At 37.4% G+C, this 23,710-nt stretch overlaps 1 protein-coding gene across 1 annotated transcript in view; it reads right to left on the bottom strand.

Moving 5' to 3' along the window:
• Nucleotides 1–1,890: 1,890 nt before the first annotated feature.
• The window catches only part of KDM1B (lysine demethylase 1B), a 29,376-nt gene continuing 7,556 nt past the window's right edge, over nucleotides 1,891–23,710 (bottom strand). Inside the window, exons 7-21 of the mRNA XM_050892467.1 lie at nucleotides 22,757–22,795; nucleotides 20,861–21,065; nucleotides 19,565–19,749; nucleotides 18,515–18,691; nucleotides 17,507–17,581; nucleotides 16,010–16,147; nucleotides 14,329–14,500; nucleotides 13,159–13,286; nucleotides 11,573–11,704; nucleotides 11,107–11,181; nucleotides 10,071–10,187; nucleotides 9,092–9,217; nucleotides 7,477–7,599; nucleotides 5,324–5,476; nucleotides 1,891–4,712 (exon numbers count right to left, since the gene is read on the bottom strand). Coding sequence (XP_050748424.1) covers nucleotides 4,629–4,712; nucleotides 5,324–5,476; nucleotides 7,477–7,599; nucleotides 9,092–9,217; nucleotides 10,071–10,187; nucleotides 11,107–11,181; nucleotides 11,573–11,704; nucleotides 13,159–13,286; nucleotides 14,329–14,500; nucleotides 16,010–16,147; nucleotides 17,507–17,581; nucleotides 18,515–18,691; nucleotides 19,565–19,749; nucleotides 20,861–21,065; nucleotides 22,757–22,795 — 1,929 coding nt within the window. The 3' untranslated portion in view covers nucleotides 1,891–4,628. The remainder of the gene's footprint in view (nucleotides 4,713–5,323; nucleotides 5,477–7,476; nucleotides 7,600–9,091; nucleotides 9,218–10,070; nucleotides 10,188–11,106; nucleotides 11,182–11,572; nucleotides 11,705–13,158; nucleotides 13,287–14,328; nucleotides 14,501–16,009; nucleotides 16,148–17,506; nucleotides 17,582–18,514; nucleotides 18,692–19,564; nucleotides 19,750–20,860; nucleotides 21,066–22,756; nucleotides 22,796–23,710) is intronic.

Below are 23,710 nucleotides of genomic sequence, written 5' to 3'. Positions count from 1 at the left end.
GGTCTAAAAGTTTATTCAGATAGACCTTGACTTGCAGGAGAAATGGGCTGACAGGAACCTCATAAAGGTCAACAAAAGCAAATGCAGCATCCTGCTTCTGGGATGGAATAACCCCGTACAACAGTGTGGGTGGGGCCAGTGGTTTCTTTCTAAGCAGCTTTGCAGAAAAGGACGTGGGTAGGGGCAGATGGTTCTCGCAGACGACGAGTTGAACCCAATTCAGCAGTGTGCCCTTGTGATAAGGAACACTGACAGCACTCTGGGCTGTTTCAGCAAGCGTGTAGCCAGCAGGTTGAGCGAAGTGATTATTACCCCCTATTCAGCACTGGTGAGCCTGCCTCGGGAGTGCTGTGTCCAGCTTTGGGCTCCCTGGTGCAAGACAGGCATGGACATGCTGGAGTGAGTCCCGTGGAGGGCCACCAAGATGGCCAGGGGGCTGGAGCACACGAGGTAGGAGGGGAGGCAGAGAGAGCGGGGCTTGTTCAGCCTTAAGAAGAGACGGATAAAGGGGGATCATACTGCAGCCTGCAACTACCAAATGGGAGAGTATGGGGAAGGCAGGGCCAGGCCCTGCTCAGAGGTGCATAGCGAGAGGACAGGAGGTGACAGACACAAGCTGCCACCGGGGAAGGTACATGTTAGCGGAAGAAAAGCTTCACCATGAGGATGGTCACACAGAAGTGGGGCCTGGAGCAGTTGTGGAATCCCCGTTGTGGGAGATGTTCAGAACTCAACCTGGCAGGGGCCCCAGCAACTAGCTCCATGTTGGCCCTGTTCCAAGTAGCAGCTTAAACCAGATGATCTCCAGAGGTCCTGGGGATAAGAGGAGAGCAATATTGCGTAACTTGGTCAGGTGAAAAGGCATGGCTTGTTCACTGGACTGCTCTTAGTTGTAGACTTGCTACTTCACTTTTATTTCTGATCTCAGTTTTAGACAGCTGGGCTAAAAGGTAAAAAAAATTCCCTCACCAACTATTTTCTTGAAGGACTGTCATTCTTTGGGGGAGTGTGATGAAATCTACTGATTTGTCCTTTATTTTAAAAGCAGCATTAGTATTTTGCTTCCATTCTAAAGATTGTTTTTCTTAGAATGAAGTTAACATTTTTCAAGACCAGTGTCAGGTGTAATAAAAATAATTTCCTGCAGGGAGTTAGCATTAGGAGAACAAAGCACGTCCTTGGGATACAAACTGCTAATCAAGTATGACAGGGTTAGGGGAAAGCAGTGAATCTTCCACACAGTAATGCTTTCACGGGTTCAGACCTACATGTGTTACTGGTTGAAATAAATTTTCAAAGGGAGTAGGAATATTTTTTTTTTTAAATTGCCTGCAGTCAGACTTACCCTAAATGAACAACCTCCCATTCAAGAAGAACAATGTAGAGAAGTGTTATCAGAATTTGTCATTGTTTGTATTTTAAATGTCTTCGGTATGTGGTCAGGCTTGCATATGCTTATAGTGATCTGTGCTAGTAGGAACCTTTCAGGACCAAGATCCTACAAAGTGTTCATACTACAAGTTTTCAGTGAAAAGCATTAAGTGGTTCTCTGGTGATTTTTCTGGCTATTTTAAAATTATGGGCAGTGCTTCTAAACAATTATCACTTCAGCTTAAATTTCCTCTGGCTAAGGAAAATAATCTGATACAAGCTTATGAATTGCTTTGTAAACCTTTGAGGCAAAAGACACTGACTGTTATGGTATTGTCCAAATAACAGCAAAGTTAGTACTTATTGCTCAGAGAAGGCTGTACAGCAGCACTTCTGAGGAATTGTCTAGCTGTAGGAATATACTAAAATGAAATCTTAAATCAGTATCAAATGTAACAAAAGAGTAGGCTTAGCCACTAGTTAAATTTAAAGGAAACAAAAAAAACCAAAACATGAGCATCCTGTGGATACTTTCCAGTTTTATTCTGCTGCCATAACACAGTCACACAGAAGAGCTGAAGTGTAACAAATCATGCTCTGCATTCAAATATTTTTGATAACATTTAAACAAATCTACTCAAAGAAAACATTCCCCAGTTCTTTATTTGCAGGGAATAAATTAAACACAAAAGAAATAATACATACATGCTTGAAATAAATTTTAACATAGGTATTAAAAAAATTTTGGGGAAACATTAATTAAGAATGAAGTCTCAGAACCAGCCTGATGTTCTTATACATTTCAAATGAATGTAAATTAAAATGGAACATACTTATTTTATTTACTCCTCAAACTTAAGTGCAGCACAACACAGTTTAAGTGCCTTGGCACCAAAATAATATACAAATAAATTTACCAATGGCCTAGTCTATTAATTATCATTTGTTATCCTTTTTTTAATGCCATAAGAAGTGTGCAGCAGCTAAAGCCAAATGTGACAGTATTTGTCCATGTCTGTTCTCTAGAATATAGCATTTATCTACCTGCAAAGTTGTAGATAGATTTAAAACCCCAAGTACAAATTAACAGGATGGAAGCATGTGCCTAAAATCAAGCATGTTCACACAAACTTTGGACTGCAGAAATGGATGCTGAGCTCAACTTTCCAGACAGTTCCTACCTAAAATGTGATGTGTTTCTACGTTGTTACTAAGCTGACTGAAGTTCTGACCAGGGTCAGCTGAAGCAGCCATTGAATATAATGTTTTGGGATTGTAGTAATAAGCTTTTTTCCACCTTCAGAAGCTCCTCTCCTAATAATTCTGTCATATATGATAAATTGGGAAGGAAACTTGGAACTCAAACATATGCAGCTCTCAGTCTTTCCTAGTTATGCTATAAGTTGGCCTGTAATATATGAAATTAACAAAGTGCAAATGATTACCTAAAGCAAAATCTGATGTCTGATTATCTTTTATCATCAGAGGATTTTGTCTTGCTTCTTATAGCCTTTAAATTACAATTTAATACTTGGAAATACTTTAAAACTGTACATACTAGCATTTATGTAGAAGAAAATTATGAACAGTTACACTTTTCCTATTAATCCATATAATTCAGCTTTAAGAAGCAGAACAGAATATATATCTGAAAAACATCTAGTTATATAAACATCTTCACCTTGTAAATTAGAGATTAAATAAAGGTATTTAACAATATGATAGCTACTCTAAAAACAAAATATTAGGTATTTTAAAAGAATTGCGTTTATTCAGTAGGATTTTTCTTAAGGTTGCTTGTTGGTTTTTTCCCAAGGATACAGCTTTACAGAAATAAGCACGGTAACTCAAAGTTTGCTGTGTCATTCTTAAATGAAGAGATTAAAAAAAAAAAGAGCCTATGCATGAGACTGAGAGGGAAGAGAAGTGCTTACTTTCCCAGAAATCATGAGGTCTATGCAGTAAAGTTACAGGGAAGGTGTGGGGGAAGAGATCTCAAAGTTGGTTTTAAATTTTTCCATTAATACCGTTTTAGTGGAACAGTATTACAACAGATATCCTGGTTGTGTCTGTCTTCTTATTTCTATTGAAAAATATTTTTTCTTCCCTGTCCCATGGAAAAGCTATTAGATAGATGCTTAGCCCTTACTGAATTACTCCCTCAAGGTGTTTTTAATAATACTTTAATAATAAAAGAAAAAAACCCCTTCAAGTCAAAGTGCAAGCCACCTTGTTTCAGCCCTTCATAAAAGTGTTAATATTTTTCCTCATTCATCTTCACTTATTTTTTAAATATAAAAGCTGAATGAGCTGTTAGGAACTTACAGTCCTTCACCCCCCACTGTGCACTCATATCAGTAGATAGTTCCTCTACTCAGCCCAAATGAATTTGGAAGTTTGTTTTCAAAATAATCATAGAAATATAGTATTTTCAAGCTGTCCTGTTTCTACATGATCAGAAGCACTAAGCAAATCTAAGCTTAGCCTATTATTGTAACAAGAATTTATCTGAATAAGTAGCAGAGAGAATATTTCAAAGTTTTTTTTAAAGTAATGTAAAAGTTAATTTTTCAAGTTTTTATTAGCTACAGTAACCCTTCTATGATTGCACTGTAAACTGTTCCAGCCGTCTGATTTAAAGGAACAAACTTGATATTCCAAAGCCCACTTAGTGGAGGCTAAGAATATGAAAAATATTATAGAAAAGGTTATTGATTGCAAGTGGAAAGAACGACAGTTGAGTTCCTTCCTACACTAATGCTAGAATTTGTCTAGACTATTCAGGCTTTTGGGAGCAAGTTTGAACTCCTATGAGCACAATCAACCTGAGAAGCACAGTTAGTGGAAAATTCCCATCATCATTACTAACTGCCAGCATTTTTAATGCTGTATGTTAACTTAGTCTTGTTTTAATCTGACCTTCTGAAATGAAGGTTTACAATAGCATGACTTGAGCCATACAGAAGAGGACTCTCAACAAAAGTTTCGTTAGTTAAGCTGTGGCCAGGGACTCCAATGTCACTCTTGCTAGTAATACCTTAGCTGGAAAAAAAATCCCAACAATATGTATCATCAGGGCTTAAAATGGGGGCGGGGGGGGAGGGGAGAAAGAGGAAAAAGAAGATGAAGATTTTATCTTCAGGTACCATATACTATTTAAGTACCACTTAGGAAAAAGGCAGCAATAGGAAACTTGAAGATAGTTTTACCCACAGAAAACAATTAAAAATATATTTATAAACGCAAAATTTCAGTACTTAAAATGCTGCTATTTTGCTCGCTTCTCGAACCCCACTCAAGTAAGCTCCTGTAACGGTCTGAGGAAAGTGCCTATTTGTGGCCTGTATTTTAAAAAAAAGAAAAAAAAAGTGAATTGTTTCTGAAACTATTAGAACAGATAGAATTTCAGTTTATAAGATCAGTTTTGTTTTCCTTAAGCATATAATAACATTTTTAAAAGCCATGGAAAACTTCTTAGGAAGAATTTAGGAGGAAATATTTAAGATTTTTAGCAACTTCAAAATTTGCAAGCAAGTCAACTAGCAAAATTAGTAGTCTGTTTTGCCATCTGCACTTTAGTAGGACAGGTAAGTTCTGTTCCAGTATAGAATGCACCTATACCATCAGCAGCATGCATTTGTTATGTTACCCACAAATGGAGCAACAGAAAGACAATTTGACTAAAAATACAAGTGGATTGTGTAGTCTTGTCATGTTCTGCACTTATTGGTTACGCAGTTCACTCCTGACCTGAAATATCTGGCAGACTTTCCATGCCCAATAATAATATGAATAAAGAGGGTTCTGTGTCAAAATCAAGAAACATTAGCATATTTGTGTAACAGAATATTTATATGCTATCTCTAGATTAATGGTGTTGGTTAGCAAAAGACGATCTTTCATATGAAATAGTTCCCCAATAACCTTAATCAACAGTAACAAAGATACTTACCTCACCGGCAAAAAAAATTTTTCCTTGTATGTCTTCAGCTATAATGTCATAAGCTTCACCGCTGCCCCCTGTTTTCACAAAACTATATGCCATCTGGAGCCAAGGGTCTTTGCTCCATCGAGTAACAAAAAATTTCACTGGGTCAGGAACCTCCTGCATAATCAAAATAGAAGTTATGCACTGCAAAGAAAAGCTCATAATTGGATAGCTTTTTCTCATAAACAGTTTCTTGTAATCTTTAGAGTATGTAGTAGTATTACAATACAGATTAGATCACATTCCAGAATTAAATTCCAATTTTCTTTATTATACTACTAGCCACAAACATAATTTTGTTTGCTAGACTTGCCTGATGCCTGAAACATCACAGCTGCACTGTTCTGAATGCAACAAGTCTGGATATTGTAACATACATAGAACTACACATAAGGAAAAAAAATTCTCCTCAAAATACATAGATACTCTTGCAGACGGCTAAAATACCAATATCAACATCATTCAACATGTTTGTATGTATAATGTAAGCACTTTTTATCTTGGTAAGGCATGATGCTTTGCTACTTCTAGCTTGTTAAATCTCAAAATGTAATCTTCATTTTGGAGATAATTTTATTCCAATGGAGAAACAACATTACTTATCTAAGATCAGAAAATGAGCTGGCTTGAAAACTAGGTTCAGAAAGAAAACAAAAAACAGAAAGTCAGAGTGTCTGTAGCTAAGCCATGACAGTAATACTGTGTATTCGTTGTCACATTGCAGCATGCAAATTCCACACAATTCTACCAAAAAGAGCCTAGATAACAATTGTATGAAGGCTTAGTCAACTACAGCCGTGTCCTACTCTTGAGGAGCTTGTGACAAGTAAACAGAAGCACCCCTGGTTGCCTCTTACGCAACATCTGGTATCAACAAATAGACCATTCCATTCAGGTAGCACATGAGAGACTATAGCTCAAGCAATCAAGGCAATGGTTAGCCAAGTATGGCAAGTTTCATGGACATCCCAGAAGAAGTTCTGGTACACCTCTGGAAGCTATCATGTCTTTGAAAATCCCACTCCATTGTGGACAGATGACTGAAATTCACAACTGCTGTAAGCCACAGAGACAGACATGGAAATCACTCCTCTAGACTAGAGTGGCACCAAAACCAAAGACCTGTTTGCTATCTCTACATTCTCATGAGATCAAAATAGCAGGTATGTGGACTTCACATTGCACATGATTCTGGTAACTGTAAAGCCATTACCAAAAGTATGTTTTCTAGGAAAAGTCAAGCTTTCAGATGTCAAAGTTCTTCCAAGATCATTAATCCTAGAGATCACTTGATCCTTGAGAGATCACCCATGAACATTAACACAAGCATTCCTTGGCATCTGCCTGCTCTAAGTAATTTAATTAAGGCATTACTGTCTGTAGAGTACAATGCAAATAACATTGCTAAGAGATAGTCTTCTGCTTGCCCCGGATTTCTCCGATTTTCCTATTAGTTTTTATCCTAATGATGTGCTGGGGGAAGGAAAAAAGGTAGAAATTTTTATCTAATGTTTTTTTAGTCCGGATGTAGGGTCCTTGATAGATCATTTTGCCTGTACCTCCATCCCAAGACAGCTCAGGAAGGGTTGTTTCTTATTAGAAGAGTAAGGGATTTGTTTGGTTTGGTTTGGCAGTGTTGTAATCTCAGTTGCTTTTTACGGGGGGGTGGGGGGTGGAAATCATAATCCAATTCATCTAGCTTAAAGCTTTTACCATGTATTGGAAGCGGTGATGACCAAAAAAAAAAAAGTTCGGAAAAAGTGACAGCTAAGTAAGAAGTGTATTTGTGTTACCTGCCTAAAGTACTGATTTTAATTAATTTTCCTTTCTAAAAGCACTTTAAAGGATAGTTCATTTCTGTTTTTCTATTCATTACCATTTTCCTTCAGACAGATCTAAGATATTTCAATTCCCATTTTTCACACAAGAGACCAAACATTGTGTTTTAGTGTATCTCAAAGGAAGCATATTCCCTCAAACTGACAAGAAAAGAAAAATAGTTTAAAATGTCAAAGGTTTTCCTATACATCAGGAAGTAATACAATTGAAAGAAATACAATCGAGTTTACATCTGTTGGCAAGTTAATTCATCTCTCAATAAAACAGGCTCCTCTTACCTGCTCCTTAAACAGCTCTCGAAGTACAGTCATACACTGTTGCAGTACTTGTTTATCATCTAAATTCTTAATGGTTGTCACAGCATCTCCAGTGACCACTGACATTAAAATGCTTTGTTTGCCCTAAAAGCAAGGCATTAACATAAGAGATCATTTTGAAATTATTAGGTTATTAAGTATTTCTTGAAGAGTCCCTTTTAATTGGTATTGACAGAGATTTTCAGCTGCAAAGCAACTTCTGTTCTAGAGGAAAGTGGATTTGATTCCTTAGAATAAAGGGTGCATATTCTACAGTATTTACGCTCAAATTACTGACATCCTCTGATGTCTTGTTCACAGATCTGTGTTACAGTCAGCCCCTTTTACAACTTGCTGAATTAACTGAAAACTTCCTATCTACCTGTTTAAAGGCTACACCAAAAGATTTGCCATTTATAGTGTTATTCTTTGTGACAGACCTCTTAAACTCCAGTTCCGTGCCAAAATTCCACCTCAACTGTACTGCAATTTCAAAAGGTGGTAACAAAGAGAATCTATTTAAATACTTATGTTTTGGATTAGGCCAATACTAAGTTCTTACCAGCAGATTTTGGCCCAAGAAATGAAAGCTCAGTTCTACTGATGTTTCCTTCCACTTCAAGAAATCTGCTACCATGCAGAAGTTTCAAAGATGAAGTGGTGACTATAGAACAGCACACAGGTTCTCAACTCCTTTAAAGAACTCTCCCTCTCTTGTTTATATAAGGCAATTCTTCTGTTACTAAACTTGACAGCTAGCAGAGAATAGCTATCAAGCAAATTACAAATTATATCTAGTGTCTCTGGACAGCACCAGCACACTGAACCTCATGTAGAACGAGCTTAAAAGTATTGAAGAGAAACCTTGTTTAAGGAAAGTCATATACAGGTACTGATAGCGTAGTAACAAAGCACAGTTTTCACAGGATGGTTTCCTTTTGGAGTAAGCTGTAAGATTACAAAATGGCCTTTTAATTGCTGCCAAGTAGTAAGCAGCAGTTGTTGTAAAAGCATGAAAAGGTAAAAGACATAAATGTGTAATGTGTCTGCTTAGAACTGGTGGGGAAGAGAAACGTGGTATCAATGCACTGGTTTGAATTTGTTTTGAAATTCATGAGCTTGGGACTGACCCTACAGACCTCAGTTTCGTACAAAACAGTGTTTGTCTTGTCTTCTGCCATTCAACATAGTTATTCAGGCTAGTGCAAGCCATTAAGTGTTAATAAGCCAGCATGATCTTTTTAACAGGATTTTTAGCCGATTTAAATAAGGGAACAGAAGTCCTAAACTGGAAGTGACTGGTAGACTTTTTCCCATATTAGTACATTTATAGTCAGGTATTACAGACTTGCTTTCAGGATAGTTTGAGAATAAAAGCATTAACTTCCTTGTATATTATTTTGTATCCAAACATAGGAAAACATTCCCATTTATTACAATGAAGTATCAATCAGCTTTTTCTTGATAAATAACACTTCTTTTAGCAGTTGCGGGGGTGGCAGGAAAATGAAAACTTTCATTGTTCAGTAATTATTGCACCTAGATTCCAAACTGAATTTCTGAAGGGCCAACAGAAGATACAGCTAGCATATGATACCTCTGGATCCATGTCATAGAAAACACTAAAGAGCCCACGTTGGCTGGAATTGGGTGGAACATGACCAAAAAAATCAGCTCCTTGAATTTTACTGTCCCAAAATCTATAAGGAAACTGCAAGGCAATCTAGAGAGAGAGTGAGAGAGAGAGATATGGAATTAAAGCATTTAATACCACAAAACTCATAACTGGATATGGTATATGTTGTTCTTCTAATTCTTTTTCCCCTCAATTAGAGACACCCAGTTCTATAAGAGGGTCGCAACAGAGAATATATGGGCCTGTTCTCCAAGGGGGACAGGGAAGGAAAAAAAAACCTGCTAGTCTCACAAATTGTAAATGCACAGACTATCAAATTCACAATGGAATTCACTATGGAAAATGCTCAAGAAATTCAGCAGAATTTTTACAAACCTAACATAGAACTTAGTGATCCCCATCCTCTGTGTGGGGTTTCTGAATCTTGCCTTTACATTTCAACATTGTTATTATCCTGTTTCTGGCATTACTTCTGTCACTGTTTTGTTCTAAGCACACATCTTACTAGGGATCTTTTCAGGAGAGGCTGTCTTTTTGCAGTGGGAAAGGGTAGGAGATTTTACACTGGTCAAATACACAACTTTCAGTATTCTTCTGAAATAGTTTATGTATTTATTAGGTTGAAAGGACCTGGAATAAGCATATTATTAGAATTGTGGAAGATCCAAGACCATCATGAAGGCTTGCTCAAAATTAGGCACAAAACGTTTAAGCTGTGAAGTGATTCTGCAAACAATTTCTTTAAAAACCCCATTAAGTTGGGAAATCTAAGAAACAGAAATACATGTGGTCCCCAATAGCATTTTGCTCTTCTGGGCTACTGTATACAAGTAAAACCAAATGCATAATATATCCTGAGAAATACACAGCAAAAGCAACAGGGACAAAGCAGCCAATGTTTCTATGAAAAGAAAATGAAACATAATCTAAAATTACTTACCTTCTCAATGACTCCTGCTCCCAAACTATTAATGGCTTTATTTTTTTTTTCTGACAGTGGAGGATTAAACTGAATGGCATTTTTCTGAAGAAGGGCCAGTGGTACAGTCACTAATACCTGAAAGAAATAATTACAATCACAACAGTAGCAAAAGCTGAATACTGCACCTAAGCCTCACGGCATCCTCTTAACTGTCTTGGATTATTCTTGTAGGATGCAGCATAATACTCACCAGACGTCTCTAGATTAGTGTCTTGTTTTACTCCCCATTAATGGGAAACACATGCCTTACATTCAGGTGAGAACAGATCCTGCAGTTCACTGGTTTTAAGTTGTAGTCTGTTGAATTGCTTGTATCAGAGTGGCTAACCATGCTACTAATTTTAATACCTCCTGTAAATTATAGCCAATGGCTCTCAGATTAACAAAACTGTCTTTTTGAAAGGGGAGAAGATGGTAATTTTTTTGGTTTGGTTTTTCTTCCTTCACAGATCCCATCTCTTTAAAATATGATCAGTAACACTGCTGATGTCAATCCAATCTTGATCAAGTTTACGTATCATTTTAAAAATTACTAAAAGCTAAATTACGCAGCATGAAGCAGGTGGGGATACAGGGATTAAGGGAGACTGAGAAATATGGGTTGTCAAGTCCTGCATACCAAAGGGAAAAATTTTAACAGGGCAGATTCACATGCTAAATGGGGTAAAGCTGAGCAGGGAATGGAACCAGAAAACATAACTGTCACTTCAAAGACCAGATAAAAATCTATTCGCTTCACATTTTTAGTACTACCTTTATAGTGCTTAGTTCTTCAAATCAACTAGTACTCAAAACTCAAGCATGCTCAAGATGGCTCTAGGACATCCAAATACGGGTCACTAGCATATATGAGTTTTCATCTTTGGGTGGGGAGAAACTGGACTAAATAGTCTTCTGAGAGGAAAAAAAAAAACCCAAACAAAAAGAACATGTACTGTGATCGATATAGTTCTTGTGTTCCCTAAAATCCTTAATCTTGAAGCATATTGGGTACCTTTTGTGTTGTCCACACTGTTCCATCTGCAGTAGTGACCTGTACTTCTTCACCAGAATAGTCAATACTCTGTACCTATTAAAAGACAAATTGAAGATTATACTACAAAATCTACATATGCAATGCAAATTCAGACAAGAATAGCTAATATAGCACCAGTCTGCACACTAGAAATTGAAGAACACAAATTTCCAGAGAATATTGAAAGAAAAAAATAGCCTCCATGGAAGCTGAAAAAGAAAAATCATCATGATTCTAACATAAGAACTCATCATATCATAATATTTAAGTACTGATAGTCCTCAAAGAGGATTTCCAGAAATGCTGAAGTTGTCCTCTATTTTCTTAAAGACAAGTTGAAATAATCACAGGCACAGATTTGCCTGGTCCAAAAGAATACAAAGATATGATTGGGTGCTTCAGAGCAATCCAAGACAGGCACTGCATCCACATTTTCCAGACTCACTGGGAAATTCAGCCGGATGTCCAGCCCTTCTGCCAATTTATCAATCACAGTAGAATATCCCACAGTTAGAAGAGTGTGATCTCCAGCAAACTGGGCAAAAAATTCATTGTGGTCCCATGAGCGTGCAGATACCTGTGGACAGAACATAACTAGCTGTCTCTACTGGTGAGGTGACATGGGTACTAGCAAAAGTCTCACAGTTTAGAAGAAGCCACCCTAATTCCCGTCACAACTGGAGGAAAACAGTGTATCACCAGAATGTATGGCAACGCTGACAAAAGCAAACGGCTTATTTACCTAAGGCCACTATACAACATATGAATTGCTGGATTAAGAAATGTCATAATATGGGTGGGTCACTAGCAGGTCATTTATAGTTCTGCTTGGTAGAGAAAACAAGGAAAGTAGTACAAAAATTCAGGTGGATTGCAGTGTATTTATTTCAGTTTTCTGTCTCTAGCAAAACAATCAGATTTTACAGCCTGAAGACTTCAAATAAAAATGGAAATATTTTCCCCTTCACGTTGGGAAATAAAAGATACAAAAAAATCTCCATGGAATTTTTCTGTCACTTTGGAGGTTCTTCCATGATATCTTTCATTGACCTTCTCCCTCCATCCCTGCAAACTCATAGTTAGTACAATAGTGATATTTGCACTAAGCAATCACCACTTAGCAGTGAAAAATCTGAAGCAATTCTCAAACCGCTATTCAGATGCCAATTCCTATCACTGCAGTTGCATTTACATCACATTTTGATTTTAAAACTGAAGGTAACATAGATTTTAACATCTTTCTTATTTCCCCTGAGTGCTCATGAAGTGTGAAAGCTTGACATATCAAAATATTTTGCATTGACTGCCCCTGTATAGCATTGTCTTGCAGATTTTTGTTATGTTCTTATGTGCTTCTCAGTTCGGATCAGATTTGTGCATCTGCACATATCAATCAGCTGTCCCACTACCGTAGTACAATTGACCGTAAACATCTTTAACCCAAGCAACAGGACTGAGTAAATAATGCACTGCAAACAACATCGTACTTTGATATTTCCTGAACCTGCTTGGTTAAAACTGAAGTCGCGAGGAAAGCCAAGTATCACATAGTCAACAGAATACCTAGGAGTGGTGAACTGGGGCCCACCGTCAGGGTGTTGGAACACTTCAGAAGTTAAATGCATTTATTCTCAAGATACCTAGCAAGGTAGAGAAATACCTCAGTTTTTAAACACAGAACTGAGAAGCAGAAGTCACACACAACATCTAAGGAAGAGTAACTCTCCTGTGAATCCTACCACCCAGCGTCTCAGCAAAATGCCCTACTCCACTCCGCCATCTACTCTCAACTTCTACGTTGAAGAGGATCTCACTGGAAGCATGTCATGAACTCCCATCAGATTACCTAAGGCAGTGCTGGAATCTGTATCTCAATGCTTTTAAAGAACAGGTTAGGGATGTAGGAACAGTTGAGGGATAGCTGATTCTTCCTTTGCGGCCACGGGATGGATCAGATGACTTCTCAATGTTACTTCCAGCCCTATTTTCTATGCAGCTCAACCACTTCAGAACACAGCTGTCAAAACTCACCTGAGAGAGATTGCTGCCACACGCATACTCCAAATTACTGAGATGGAACTGTAGTACTTTTTCTTCCAGCTCACTGAACTGGATACCAGACTCCTGAATAAAGGCTTTATAAATCTCTTGTATTTTTTCTGTGAAAGAACATGTTTCAAATAAGAATATATCACGATTCATCAGAAGTCCTACTGCATTTCAATATGCTATTCTCTGGATCACAAGATTTTCAAGCTTATTGCTAATTTGCACTAAGATGTTTTTCTTCTCATAAGAAAAAACGCAAGATCTTTCCGGTGATAAAATACAACTTCATTGTTTAATCATAGGTTTCCCTAGTAAAAATCTTCTTCAAAAAGGAAACATACATAGCTTCAGGAAAAAAAGAGGTTAAAATTATTTCATAGAAAAAAAAAAAAAGAAACACACTGTGCAACAGCACAGCTGAGCTAGCCAATTTAGACAGGAGAAAAATTAATTGTTTAGCTATCATCAATATACAGTTGAAGATATTTCAAGGAAAATACACTTTAAGATAATGGGAGAATCCTTGCAAATGAATCCTGCTTAATTTTTACAAAACCAAAAGAGCTGAGAAATTTGATCCAGAGTTCACTGAAGAACATAGGAGTTGCTAATGCTGTCTTACAGAATCCACGCTGAAAAGATGTGGGAGGCAGACATTTCTGAGCAAGTTTATTTTTTGTTGGTGAATGTGCTTGCTGTAAGTGTGGTGGGAGGCGTTACCAATGGAGATGGGACTATTCTTGCCAGCAGAAGGTTTTGATCAGGCTCTTTTTTAGACAGATTAGTCAAAAAGTGTAAGAGTTATGGCTAGCTATGGCCTGCTTCAGCAAGAAGCAAGTTGTTTGAACTGCTAGTGCCACTAGTTATACTGAAAAAGCTACCTCATGAAAACAAGATACTACATCAGAAGTTGTACAGTATTATAAAAGCCTTCAAATTAGATTTCCTTAAAAGTTACAAGTGACATTTTGGTCTGTGTGTATACAATAGTCCATCTCCCTTTGTCCTCCATAAAGCCAGGTTATCACTGTTGGATTTAAGGTCAGATGTACAGCCATACGCTTCTAAAAATGTCTGATGTAAAAGCCAATTTAATATAAAACTCTATGAACACAGCCAACGTCTTCACTTTGCAATACATCTCCCACTTACCACCAAGAGGAACATCTTGATGTTGGGTTTTATCTTTTCTCCACTCAGAGACGACATCTAGGATGGCATTGAAATGAAAGTCCATACGTTTATCAATAGTGGGATCTGTTATCCTTCCACCTTCCTGGATCAAGTCACATTTCTCCCCTAGTTTGTGCATTTTAATGCCAAGCTTAAGAAAAAGACATTTTATTGCTTTTTAAGTATGGAAAAACTACAGTGCCAAGCCTGCTCAAAGTTATTTAAAGTAAGGCGAATCCCTTAATCCCAGATTTAAGTGATGCCACTTAAAAAACATCCACAACTTTAAATAATTAGTCAGATTAACTCAAACTCTCGTTCTCCTAAAACTTGAATACCAATAATCCTTCTATCCGTTAATTGTCCACAAACTGTTTTTCCCCACTCTTCCATCCTTTTCATTATTGGAGGTTCCCAGAAACCTTATCTCCAACTTTCCTATCAGGCCAGGGGCCAGTACAGAGATGTTGGGTCTGGTAATCAAACATGAAGAACCAGTCTCCTTCATCTCTACCTCACCTTATTCTCTAAATTGCCATTAAAATCAGTTCTTTTCCACAACTTTCTGATGCCTGATGCCCAAACAGTTCCCTGCATTCAGGAATTGACGAGATGTTGCTTGCCAGTTACCGCAAATTTTATTAACAAAAAGCAAAGAAAGGAATTATTCGGAATTAAGCCTAGTATCTTGCATTGAACACACAACAGAGCTAAATCAGAATAAAGACTTTTTAGGTTCTACAGAGTCAGTCTAGAGAAAATAGCACAAATATAGCGCTAACTTCTTCCTAGGGCCTTGTTACTTAGGGTGCGCTCCATTGTTTTTCACATGTCCTCACATCTCTCTGGGCTGTTGGTCACCACTGCAGATCTCTTCTCAAGATACGGTTGTACTTTGAATGAAAGATGACATCAAATGACCACAAAGGGATGGGCACCCAATGTGTATTCAGAAGTCATTGCTCCTCACCTCATAACTAAAACATGATTTGAAAAAAAAAAAAAACAACCCCAAAAAACCCCCAACTTCCTCATGACGCTATAGAGCGCTAAACAGTTAAAACAGCATGGGCTGGATTTGTATGCCTCTCTAAACAAAATCCATACTCAGGTTTCACTTGGAAAAATTGAGCTTCCTGCCCAAAAACCCAAACCAAACCAACAAATTAAAAAAAAGAAAAAAAAAAATTTGAACTGCAGTGTGTTCGCATCAATAGTTGTTAGACATATTCATCTTAACTTGTGCGGAATTGAACTAGAAATATAGAGGCTGACCAAAGGCAAGTCCATCATAGAAGTATGTATTACGACAACATAGCAATAGCCTCCCACAGTAAAGCCTTTCTCAGCTCCAAGGAAGTCTGCTGGGGACCTTTTACATTATCATCTCCAGAAAAGGGGAAAAAAGTGGTTTCTTCTGGTTCTGAAGCTGGAGCCGCTTTGTTTTTCTTTACATAACGTGCCTGAAACCATTCTACAGCCCTTCTCTGTCCCCAGCTGTTATCAAAGATATAATAGCAACACAGAATTTACTTACAATGCAGAACAGTGTTTTAATCATATCATGAAAAAGGACTCCCACCCTTACCCAGCCACCCGAATCTGGCTTTAACAACAGTTTTTCACTAGTGATAATGCATGACCACTGCAGCGAACCCACTTGCTCACACATTAGTGCCATTGGGTTGTTGACACATCCATTGACGATTTGTGCACCTCTTCCAACAGTGACTCCTTTGAATGTCGTATCGTCCCACACTCGGCCACCAATTCTGTCTTTAGCTTCTAAGACAATGACCTATGACACAATGCAGCTTAGTAAATTGTAAGATTTGATTATATTAAACTTATCTATTCAACTCCAGAGCAAAGGAGAAAACAAAACACAAAAAATCCCCAAGCAATCCAGCAATGCTAACAATCTTAACACTTTATTTTCGTTTGCAGATATAGTTCATTTATGCATTTAAATTGTCTTTTAAAGGTTACCCTTTGGGATATACACATATAAAATGACTGTTACTTTAAGAAACAACCCTAACAAAAACAAGCCTTCTTTTTTAAAAAGCTAAAAACCTATTCAGGAAGTCTCAAAATTGGAGTTTAAGGCATGCTAAAGGCTATTAAACACAATGATCTGGTTGCAGTGTCCATCTGAGGAAGTCCATACACCTTTTGGAGAAATTTATTCCTGGGATATTCCAAGAAAAACCCATTCTCACATATTTCCACCATTCATACATACCTTCTTCAGCATCCACTACTTGTCACAGACAGACACAGGATACTGGAGTAGGTGGATGTCTGACTGAATATGTCTACTCTTACTTCTATTATCTTTTTATTTTTAGAGAAACTCCATCTCTCCAGAACAATAGAAAGCAACAGTGTGTATATATATAAATATATATATATATATTTTATATAGTTAAAAAAAGGTCCTGCCAGTTGATATTTATATATTTTACTGCAGGGTAGCTCTCCACAGGACTTGACGTACAGAAAGGCTGCACTGCATTTTGCTATTTAGTAACCAAAGAATGAGATCATGGGCCTATAGGATTCAGGGATTCATATAAATATATACATATATGAACATATAACTATATAAATCAGTAAAGTCAGATGTTCATTCATTTCCTTAAACATCAGCCCTGCAAACACTTCATGTGTAAAGAGTCCCATGGATTTTCATAAGAATATTCTGATGTGTAAAATTATGTCAACATGTAAATATTGTGAGATCACACTGTCAATGACAAATATGAGGGAAAATGGAAATACATGTGATTTGCTTGTTTTTAATAAGCATCAAGTAAGTACAGTACAGTGCACAAATGAAAGAAAATTTCACCTCATGTAAACAGCCATCATCACAGTCCCATTATTTGGACATGAATATCCATGTCTTCCCTATCCTCCCAACCCAAGTCTATGTAAAATATTCACTGCATGCTTTGTTGAATTTTAGATACAAATAAATGCTGTTTTTAAACAGCAGATTTACTCAGTAAACCCCTAGATTTTACAAATTAATTAGGACGTCCTATACATAAATGTTTGTAACCAGAATGTAATTTTTTTCATTTTGATGAAGAACACTTTCAAAGCAGAGGAAGTCTGATTTTTTTAAGTAATGTACTCTGAAGTTTCTTACCTTAATTCCAAAGTTGTGCAGTTGTCGGGCTGCTGCTAATCCTGCTGCACCAGCCCCAACAATAATGACAGATTTCTAAAAAATAATAAAATATTTAAATAAATAAAAATAGTTAGAACTAAAATAGAAATTATCATTGCACATTTATTTTTCTTCTTGCTAAAGTTAAAAATACCTGTAGGTTTCAGACGTCTAGGCTCTCTTGTCCTCTAAAGTAACCAGTGATAACTTTTAAAGACGATAGTGCATTTAATATAGAGAAAAGATCAATTGTAGCTTTGAAAATAGTTACAATTTTTAAGGACTTTAAAAGCAGATGTCTCAATTTCTTTGAATGGAAACAGCTGAAGTTATCAGTGAAGTAACAAAATCTAACTGAAGTTATCAGACAAGAAACACACTTACCTTGTAATGATTTCAATCACAGATTGGGTTGACCAGTAAAAACTATTTTATAAATTAAAAACATATACAAATACACTTTCCAAACATAGATCAACTTACAATTTCTAGGAGATATTCCATTACAGAATACATTAATTTGATAAGTTTCTGTGTGCTGTTAAGCAAATTGCTAGTCATAAATATGTACCCTTTAATCATAGTTCTTGCAAACCAATATGGAACAGGAGTTTCCTCACCTGTGGAAGCAGAGGTGTATTACAAGGTTAAGCCATGAGAAGAACCTAAGTGTACTGTATATTTTTCACACAGTTCCCATCCATCTGAAAAGCTCATAGGAAGCACAAATCCATAGGACTGAATTCCATAGATTTTAGTGGGAACAAAAACCTTGCTGGGAAGAGTCCCATGTCTGTAGTTTCCATAACCATTGAAGGCAGATGAGAACCATGTGAAAAACATGCAACATGTTTGCTTTTAGATGTATTTTTTACATAAACAATTGAAATGATAGGTAATGAGCAAAAAATCCAGAACCAAAAAAATATGACATGTGCCATGTAGTTTTATAGCACCAATAACGTAGGGATTATTATGGCAACTTACATGGTGGTATTCTTTAGGAAGAAGATACTGGTCAGGACTGACTGATAAAATCCCTGTATTAATTAGCCCTTTCCTTGTCATAAAATAAAGTATCCTCTCCATTTCCTGTACACAGCGAATACGCACAAGCCCCCGAACAATGATGTGATGGATACATTTTTGAGGGGTAAGAGCCTCCTGCAAAGGAGAAAATAAGAATAGAAAGTGTTGGTTTTCTAATATTCAATTTTTTCATGTGCTTACATCATATTTAAACTGTAAACCAGATGGTAAAAATTAATCATGAATCAGGCTTCTGAGAGCATTTTAAAAGCAAGTTTTGTGGAAGTTTCTTGCTAGCCAGCTTTACATAGTAAGGTAACAATTTACTAAACTAGATTAACATAGAATAAAAGCAAATGAGTCTACAAGATACTCTCGCAGACTCCATGGTGTGTGCCATTGGTACAGGAATGGTATTGAAATGCACCCCTGATTGCAAAATGAATCTGCCTGATGGCAATGCTCACAATGACATTCAAGTAAAATCCATTCCAAAATGGCATTCCAAATAAAAAATAGATTAATATCCAAAACCTTCACATAAATACACACATCAGTATCTGAAAGCTTCAGTGTGTGAAATTCCAGCAATTCCATTGAAGGCAGTGTCACAGAGTTAGAGTAAGTAAAAAGACAATCACTTCCCTGTCCAACTGTCATATGGAAAAAAAAAATCATAAAGCACCCACAAACACTGTTTAGAAATGTTCAAGCATCCCTTTAAAAGTTAACAGCTGGGCAGACCCAGTAGAGTTTTAATACTTTTTAAACTTTTGTATTTTACTGCAAAAGAAGTTCCTCAAAAAACAAAACAAAACAAAACAAAACAACCCCAACCAAACAAAAAACCAGCCAATCTTAGAATGGATTTTCAAAAGGATGGGAGCAGTTTTTCTGGTGCATAAGGAGATGTCTAAGAAGAGAGTCCAATCCCTAAGAAGAGACTCCACATCCCAAAAAAGTAGCTATTATTTGTAAACAAACAAATTAACTATTAGCATCTCTTACCTTGCAGTTTGTGTACCACAGAGCCAAAATCAGGTTTCTCAGAGCCAAGTACATGGTAGGGTCTCGTGAATATTCTGGGAACTCATAGAGCTCATCCAGTTCCATGACATCTGGCCTCACACAAAGTGCTTTCCCACATTCATTGGGCTGGTAAAAAGGCTGGAAATACTTGTTCATGCCTGCAACTGAATAAAGACACACCAAGAACTAGTCATATTCCATCATATCTTCATCTCATCCTTTTCCCTCTAAGACAATCCATTGACCTCACACAGACAAACAAGTAACGAAGCTTTCCAGCCTCTAGCCACCTTCAGAATGATTTCATTTATATTGCTCTCCCCTCTCCTACCCTCCAGGCTGTGCAGTATTAATTATTGTCCTGCTCCTGATGGTACGTCTTGGACCTATCGGAGCATAAGTTTTGTCAGAGAAACAGTATGTGCCCTCGGATGCCATGATGAGTCCAACAAGGAACAGGATCTAAACTCAAGTCTAAGGTCTAGCATCACTGTGCAGGCTCATGCAGTACTCTGAACCCCTTTCATCTTCAACTCCCAATACTGCCCAGAGAGGGTAGTAACTAAAAGTAATCATCTTCCACGTGCAGTATTGGTAGCTCTGTGTAACGAAGTTTTCTGTTTATTAAGCAGATAAATATGTGTTGAACAGATGAACAGATTTATTTTCAGCACCTAAGGAGAATAAAGCCTGCTAAGACAACACAGAAGCTGAACTTTTCTCAAAGCACTCTATCTGAGATGAGTATGGGAATCCTGAATTACCTTTCTCCATACCTGACCTATTCTGCAGATCCACACTCCCAGGCGCTCAGTCTCAGAGCTGTCATCAGCAAAAAAATTAACCTAAACAGAATCTGAGTGCCTTAAGAAATCAAATCCTTTTCTCCAAAGCCCCAAAGATCCACAATATCAAAACTAGCAGAATCATGTTTTGTTTTGATAAATCTTCATTTCCTTAAGAACGCAAACAATCTTTAAGTACCTGCATGTTAATTTCCCATTTCTATAAACACATGACAGGTGGTAAACAAAAAGCCTATGCAGTCTGTGCTTACTCCCTAAAGAAATGCCATACGAAACGTATTACCTTTATCTTACAAAAGAGTAAATTACATCAAAGAAGTACAGAGGCAGTCACACAGAGAGTGTATATTAGTGCTGACAACAGAACCAGTATTTCTGAATCAGGAGCATTATGTGCCTTATAAACTCAGTTATAAGACAAAATTTATCACACCTATTTAAGCAACAGAGCCCTGCAGATGGCCCTTACCAGTCAAATTAGGCACGCTCTTTAAGTGCTCTAACTTCACAAGGTTGGATTCACCAGGTAACCGATTAGTGCTGGTACAGGATGGACTCATGCCCACGCAGTCTGGATAATATGCAGCTAGAAAGGGAGCTGCCACACTGTCTTTCAGCAAAGGAGGGAGTATGAGCATGGAGTACCACCAATGGTCTGAAACTTCAGCCACTCTCTGGCCAAGCGGAGAAGTGAAGGAAAGAGGGGAGAAGAGAACACGTCAGTACTTTGAAAACGTTGGAAAATGAACCAATTCCCCCCCTCCCTCCAAAACTGAGACCAAAAAGCACTAGAAGTACCAATCTCAGAATTGCAAGTCATAAAGACATTTTCTCTCCCTCTTTCCCCTTCCTCAGCCTGACACAGAAAACCTGTAGCATTAATCTCTTCCTCAGAAATGGAGCTGAAACTTCACAAACTCCACACCCACGTGGAAAGCAAACAGATGAGACATGCCATGACAACACATCTATGCCTTATCAGGCCCTTTATAAAACGTCGTGGTTTAACCCCAGCCGGCAACTAAGCACCACGCAGCCGCTCACTCACTCCCCCCACCCAGTGGGATGGGAGAGAGAATTGGAAAAAAAAAAAAAACCCAACTCATGCGTTGAGATAGAGACATTTTAACAGGACAGAAAGGAAGGAAAATAATGATTATTATTATAATAATAAAATGACAATAATAATACTAAAAAAATTAGAATATCCAAAAGAAGTGATGCACAATGTAATTGCTCACCACTCACCGACCGATGCCCAGTTAGTTCCCAAGCAGTGATCTGCCCCTCCCAGCCAACTCCCCCCAGTTTATATACGGACATGATGTCATATGGTGTGGAATATTCCTTTGGCCAGTTTGGGTCAGCTGTCCTGGCTGTGTCCCCTCCCAGCTTCTTGTGCCCCTCCAGCCTTCTTGCTGGCAGGGCATGAGAAGCTGAAAAATCCTTGATTTAGCCTAAACACTACTTAGCAACAACTAAAAACATCAGTGTGTTATCAACATTATTCTCATACTAAATCCAAAACACAGCACTATACCAGCTACTAGGAAGAAAATTAACTCTGTCTCAGCTGAAACCAGGACAAACATTTACAGTCGGTTATGCATCCAGAAATCTGAACTTAGAAAAGTGTACACTAACTGATCAATTTAATTTAGATTCTGCTATCCCCACCGAAGACCTTCTAAAACCCTAACAAATGCTAATGATTCAGCCTTAGTTTACAAATCAAACATGCATTTAGGAAACAAAACCACAAAGCTTCTGCAAGAGTCAACAATAAGCTTCAACATGATTCCTGGGACAGAGGTACCTCAGGTACACTTGTCAACATTGGCTTATTGAACATCAGATCATACTAAATCTGAAATGAAGAGTTATATGATCATAAACGCATTGAAACACCAACATACATCAAGTCTAGTTTAGTATTATGAGGGAGAGGAGAAAACATGTTTTGATGTTCTCTCACGGTCTTCAAAAAGAGACTAGCTTGACTAAAGATACAAACCACCTGAAAGACAGGGAAATTTTAGGATGGGGAATTTTATTTGAAAGCTGACAACTGAATGCTGTTTTGCCTGATCAAAAATGAGAATTAGGAGTAAACCTTGAATCACAGGCCACAACTCAAAGACACCACAAACCACCAGAAAGCTAATTGTTATGGTAAGGGAAAAGAGGAAAAAGACGAGAAAGTAGGCCCTAGGCTCTGTTGCAAAAAGTGGCTGACAGTTTCCTGAGCAAAATGCATAAATACCGCCATAATTGGCCAAAGGACCAAGAAAAGGAAAGAAATGTGCCATGCTTTAAGATTGCTTTCATATTCTAGGACAAATGAGGAGGAACAGCCGCTACTCACCAAGTCCTCAGGCATGGAACACTGGTCTGAGCCCTCAGTCTGAAAGAAAAATGAATGGTATCAGAGCTATTCTTAAGCTGTACAACAGAAATTAAATATAAAACAAAGTAATTTGTCTATGGCATAGTTCTTTAAACTTAAAAAACAAACCAAAAATGTGTGTTAGCCTTCTGTAGCAGAGATTATTACGTTAGTAAAAATAAATAGTAGAGAAATGCATAGTTAAAAAAAACAACACACCATAAAGCAAAAACACCCCAGAAAACGTTTCTCATTTGTTAAGTTAGTTTCTACTGATCAGACATTAAAATATACATTCTATTCCATGAAATGGAGTGGAACACTGAAACAAACAAATGGGGAAAAAAAAGGAATTTTGTAGAAAAATTCTGGAAATATCCCACATTTTCCAGAGAGACTCTTCCAGTCTAGACTATTAAAAAAAGTTTCTCATTTATTTTAAGAGTATCTTTATCACAAAGTTTCAAGATTAAATGCTGACCCTTCTGATTTTCATATGGTTGGTATTTTCATGTTATGTTTTTAACTATATAGATTCTATGGCACTATAAGGACTCTTTCAAATTTCAGGAGTTATCTTCATGCCAAAGCTGAAAGTTTTCATGTAAAGCCCCATGACAGACTTGCTAGAAATTAATAAAAGCTCATTGAGCTTTTCAAATGCTTTCCTCAATAATGAAGTATGGCTGAACAAAACCAAAATAAACATTTTGGTGTATGTCTATTTTGTACATGCTGATAATCTTTCCATGGCTTCAGAATGAAAGATTTTACAATTGACTGTGCAGACAAAGATATTCCAGATACTTCTTTCTTGACATTTCCACTCGGGAAACAAAAAGTCCAAACAGCACGTAGGCCTGTCACCGTGCAGCTCTCCAGGCCATCAGACAATCATTTTGACATTAGAAACATTAAGCAGCAAACAAGAAG

Source organism: Gymnogyps californianus, chromosome 2, assembly GCF_018139145.2.
Source record: "Gymnogyps californianus isolate 813 chromosome 2, ASM1813914v2, whole genome shotgun sequence".
NCBI lineage: Eukaryota > Metazoa > Chordata > Aves > Accipitriformes > Cathartidae > Gymnogyps > Gymnogyps californianus.
Note: the sequence above shows the minus strand (reverse complement) of the source record. Positions and strands in the feature narration are given on the sequence as shown.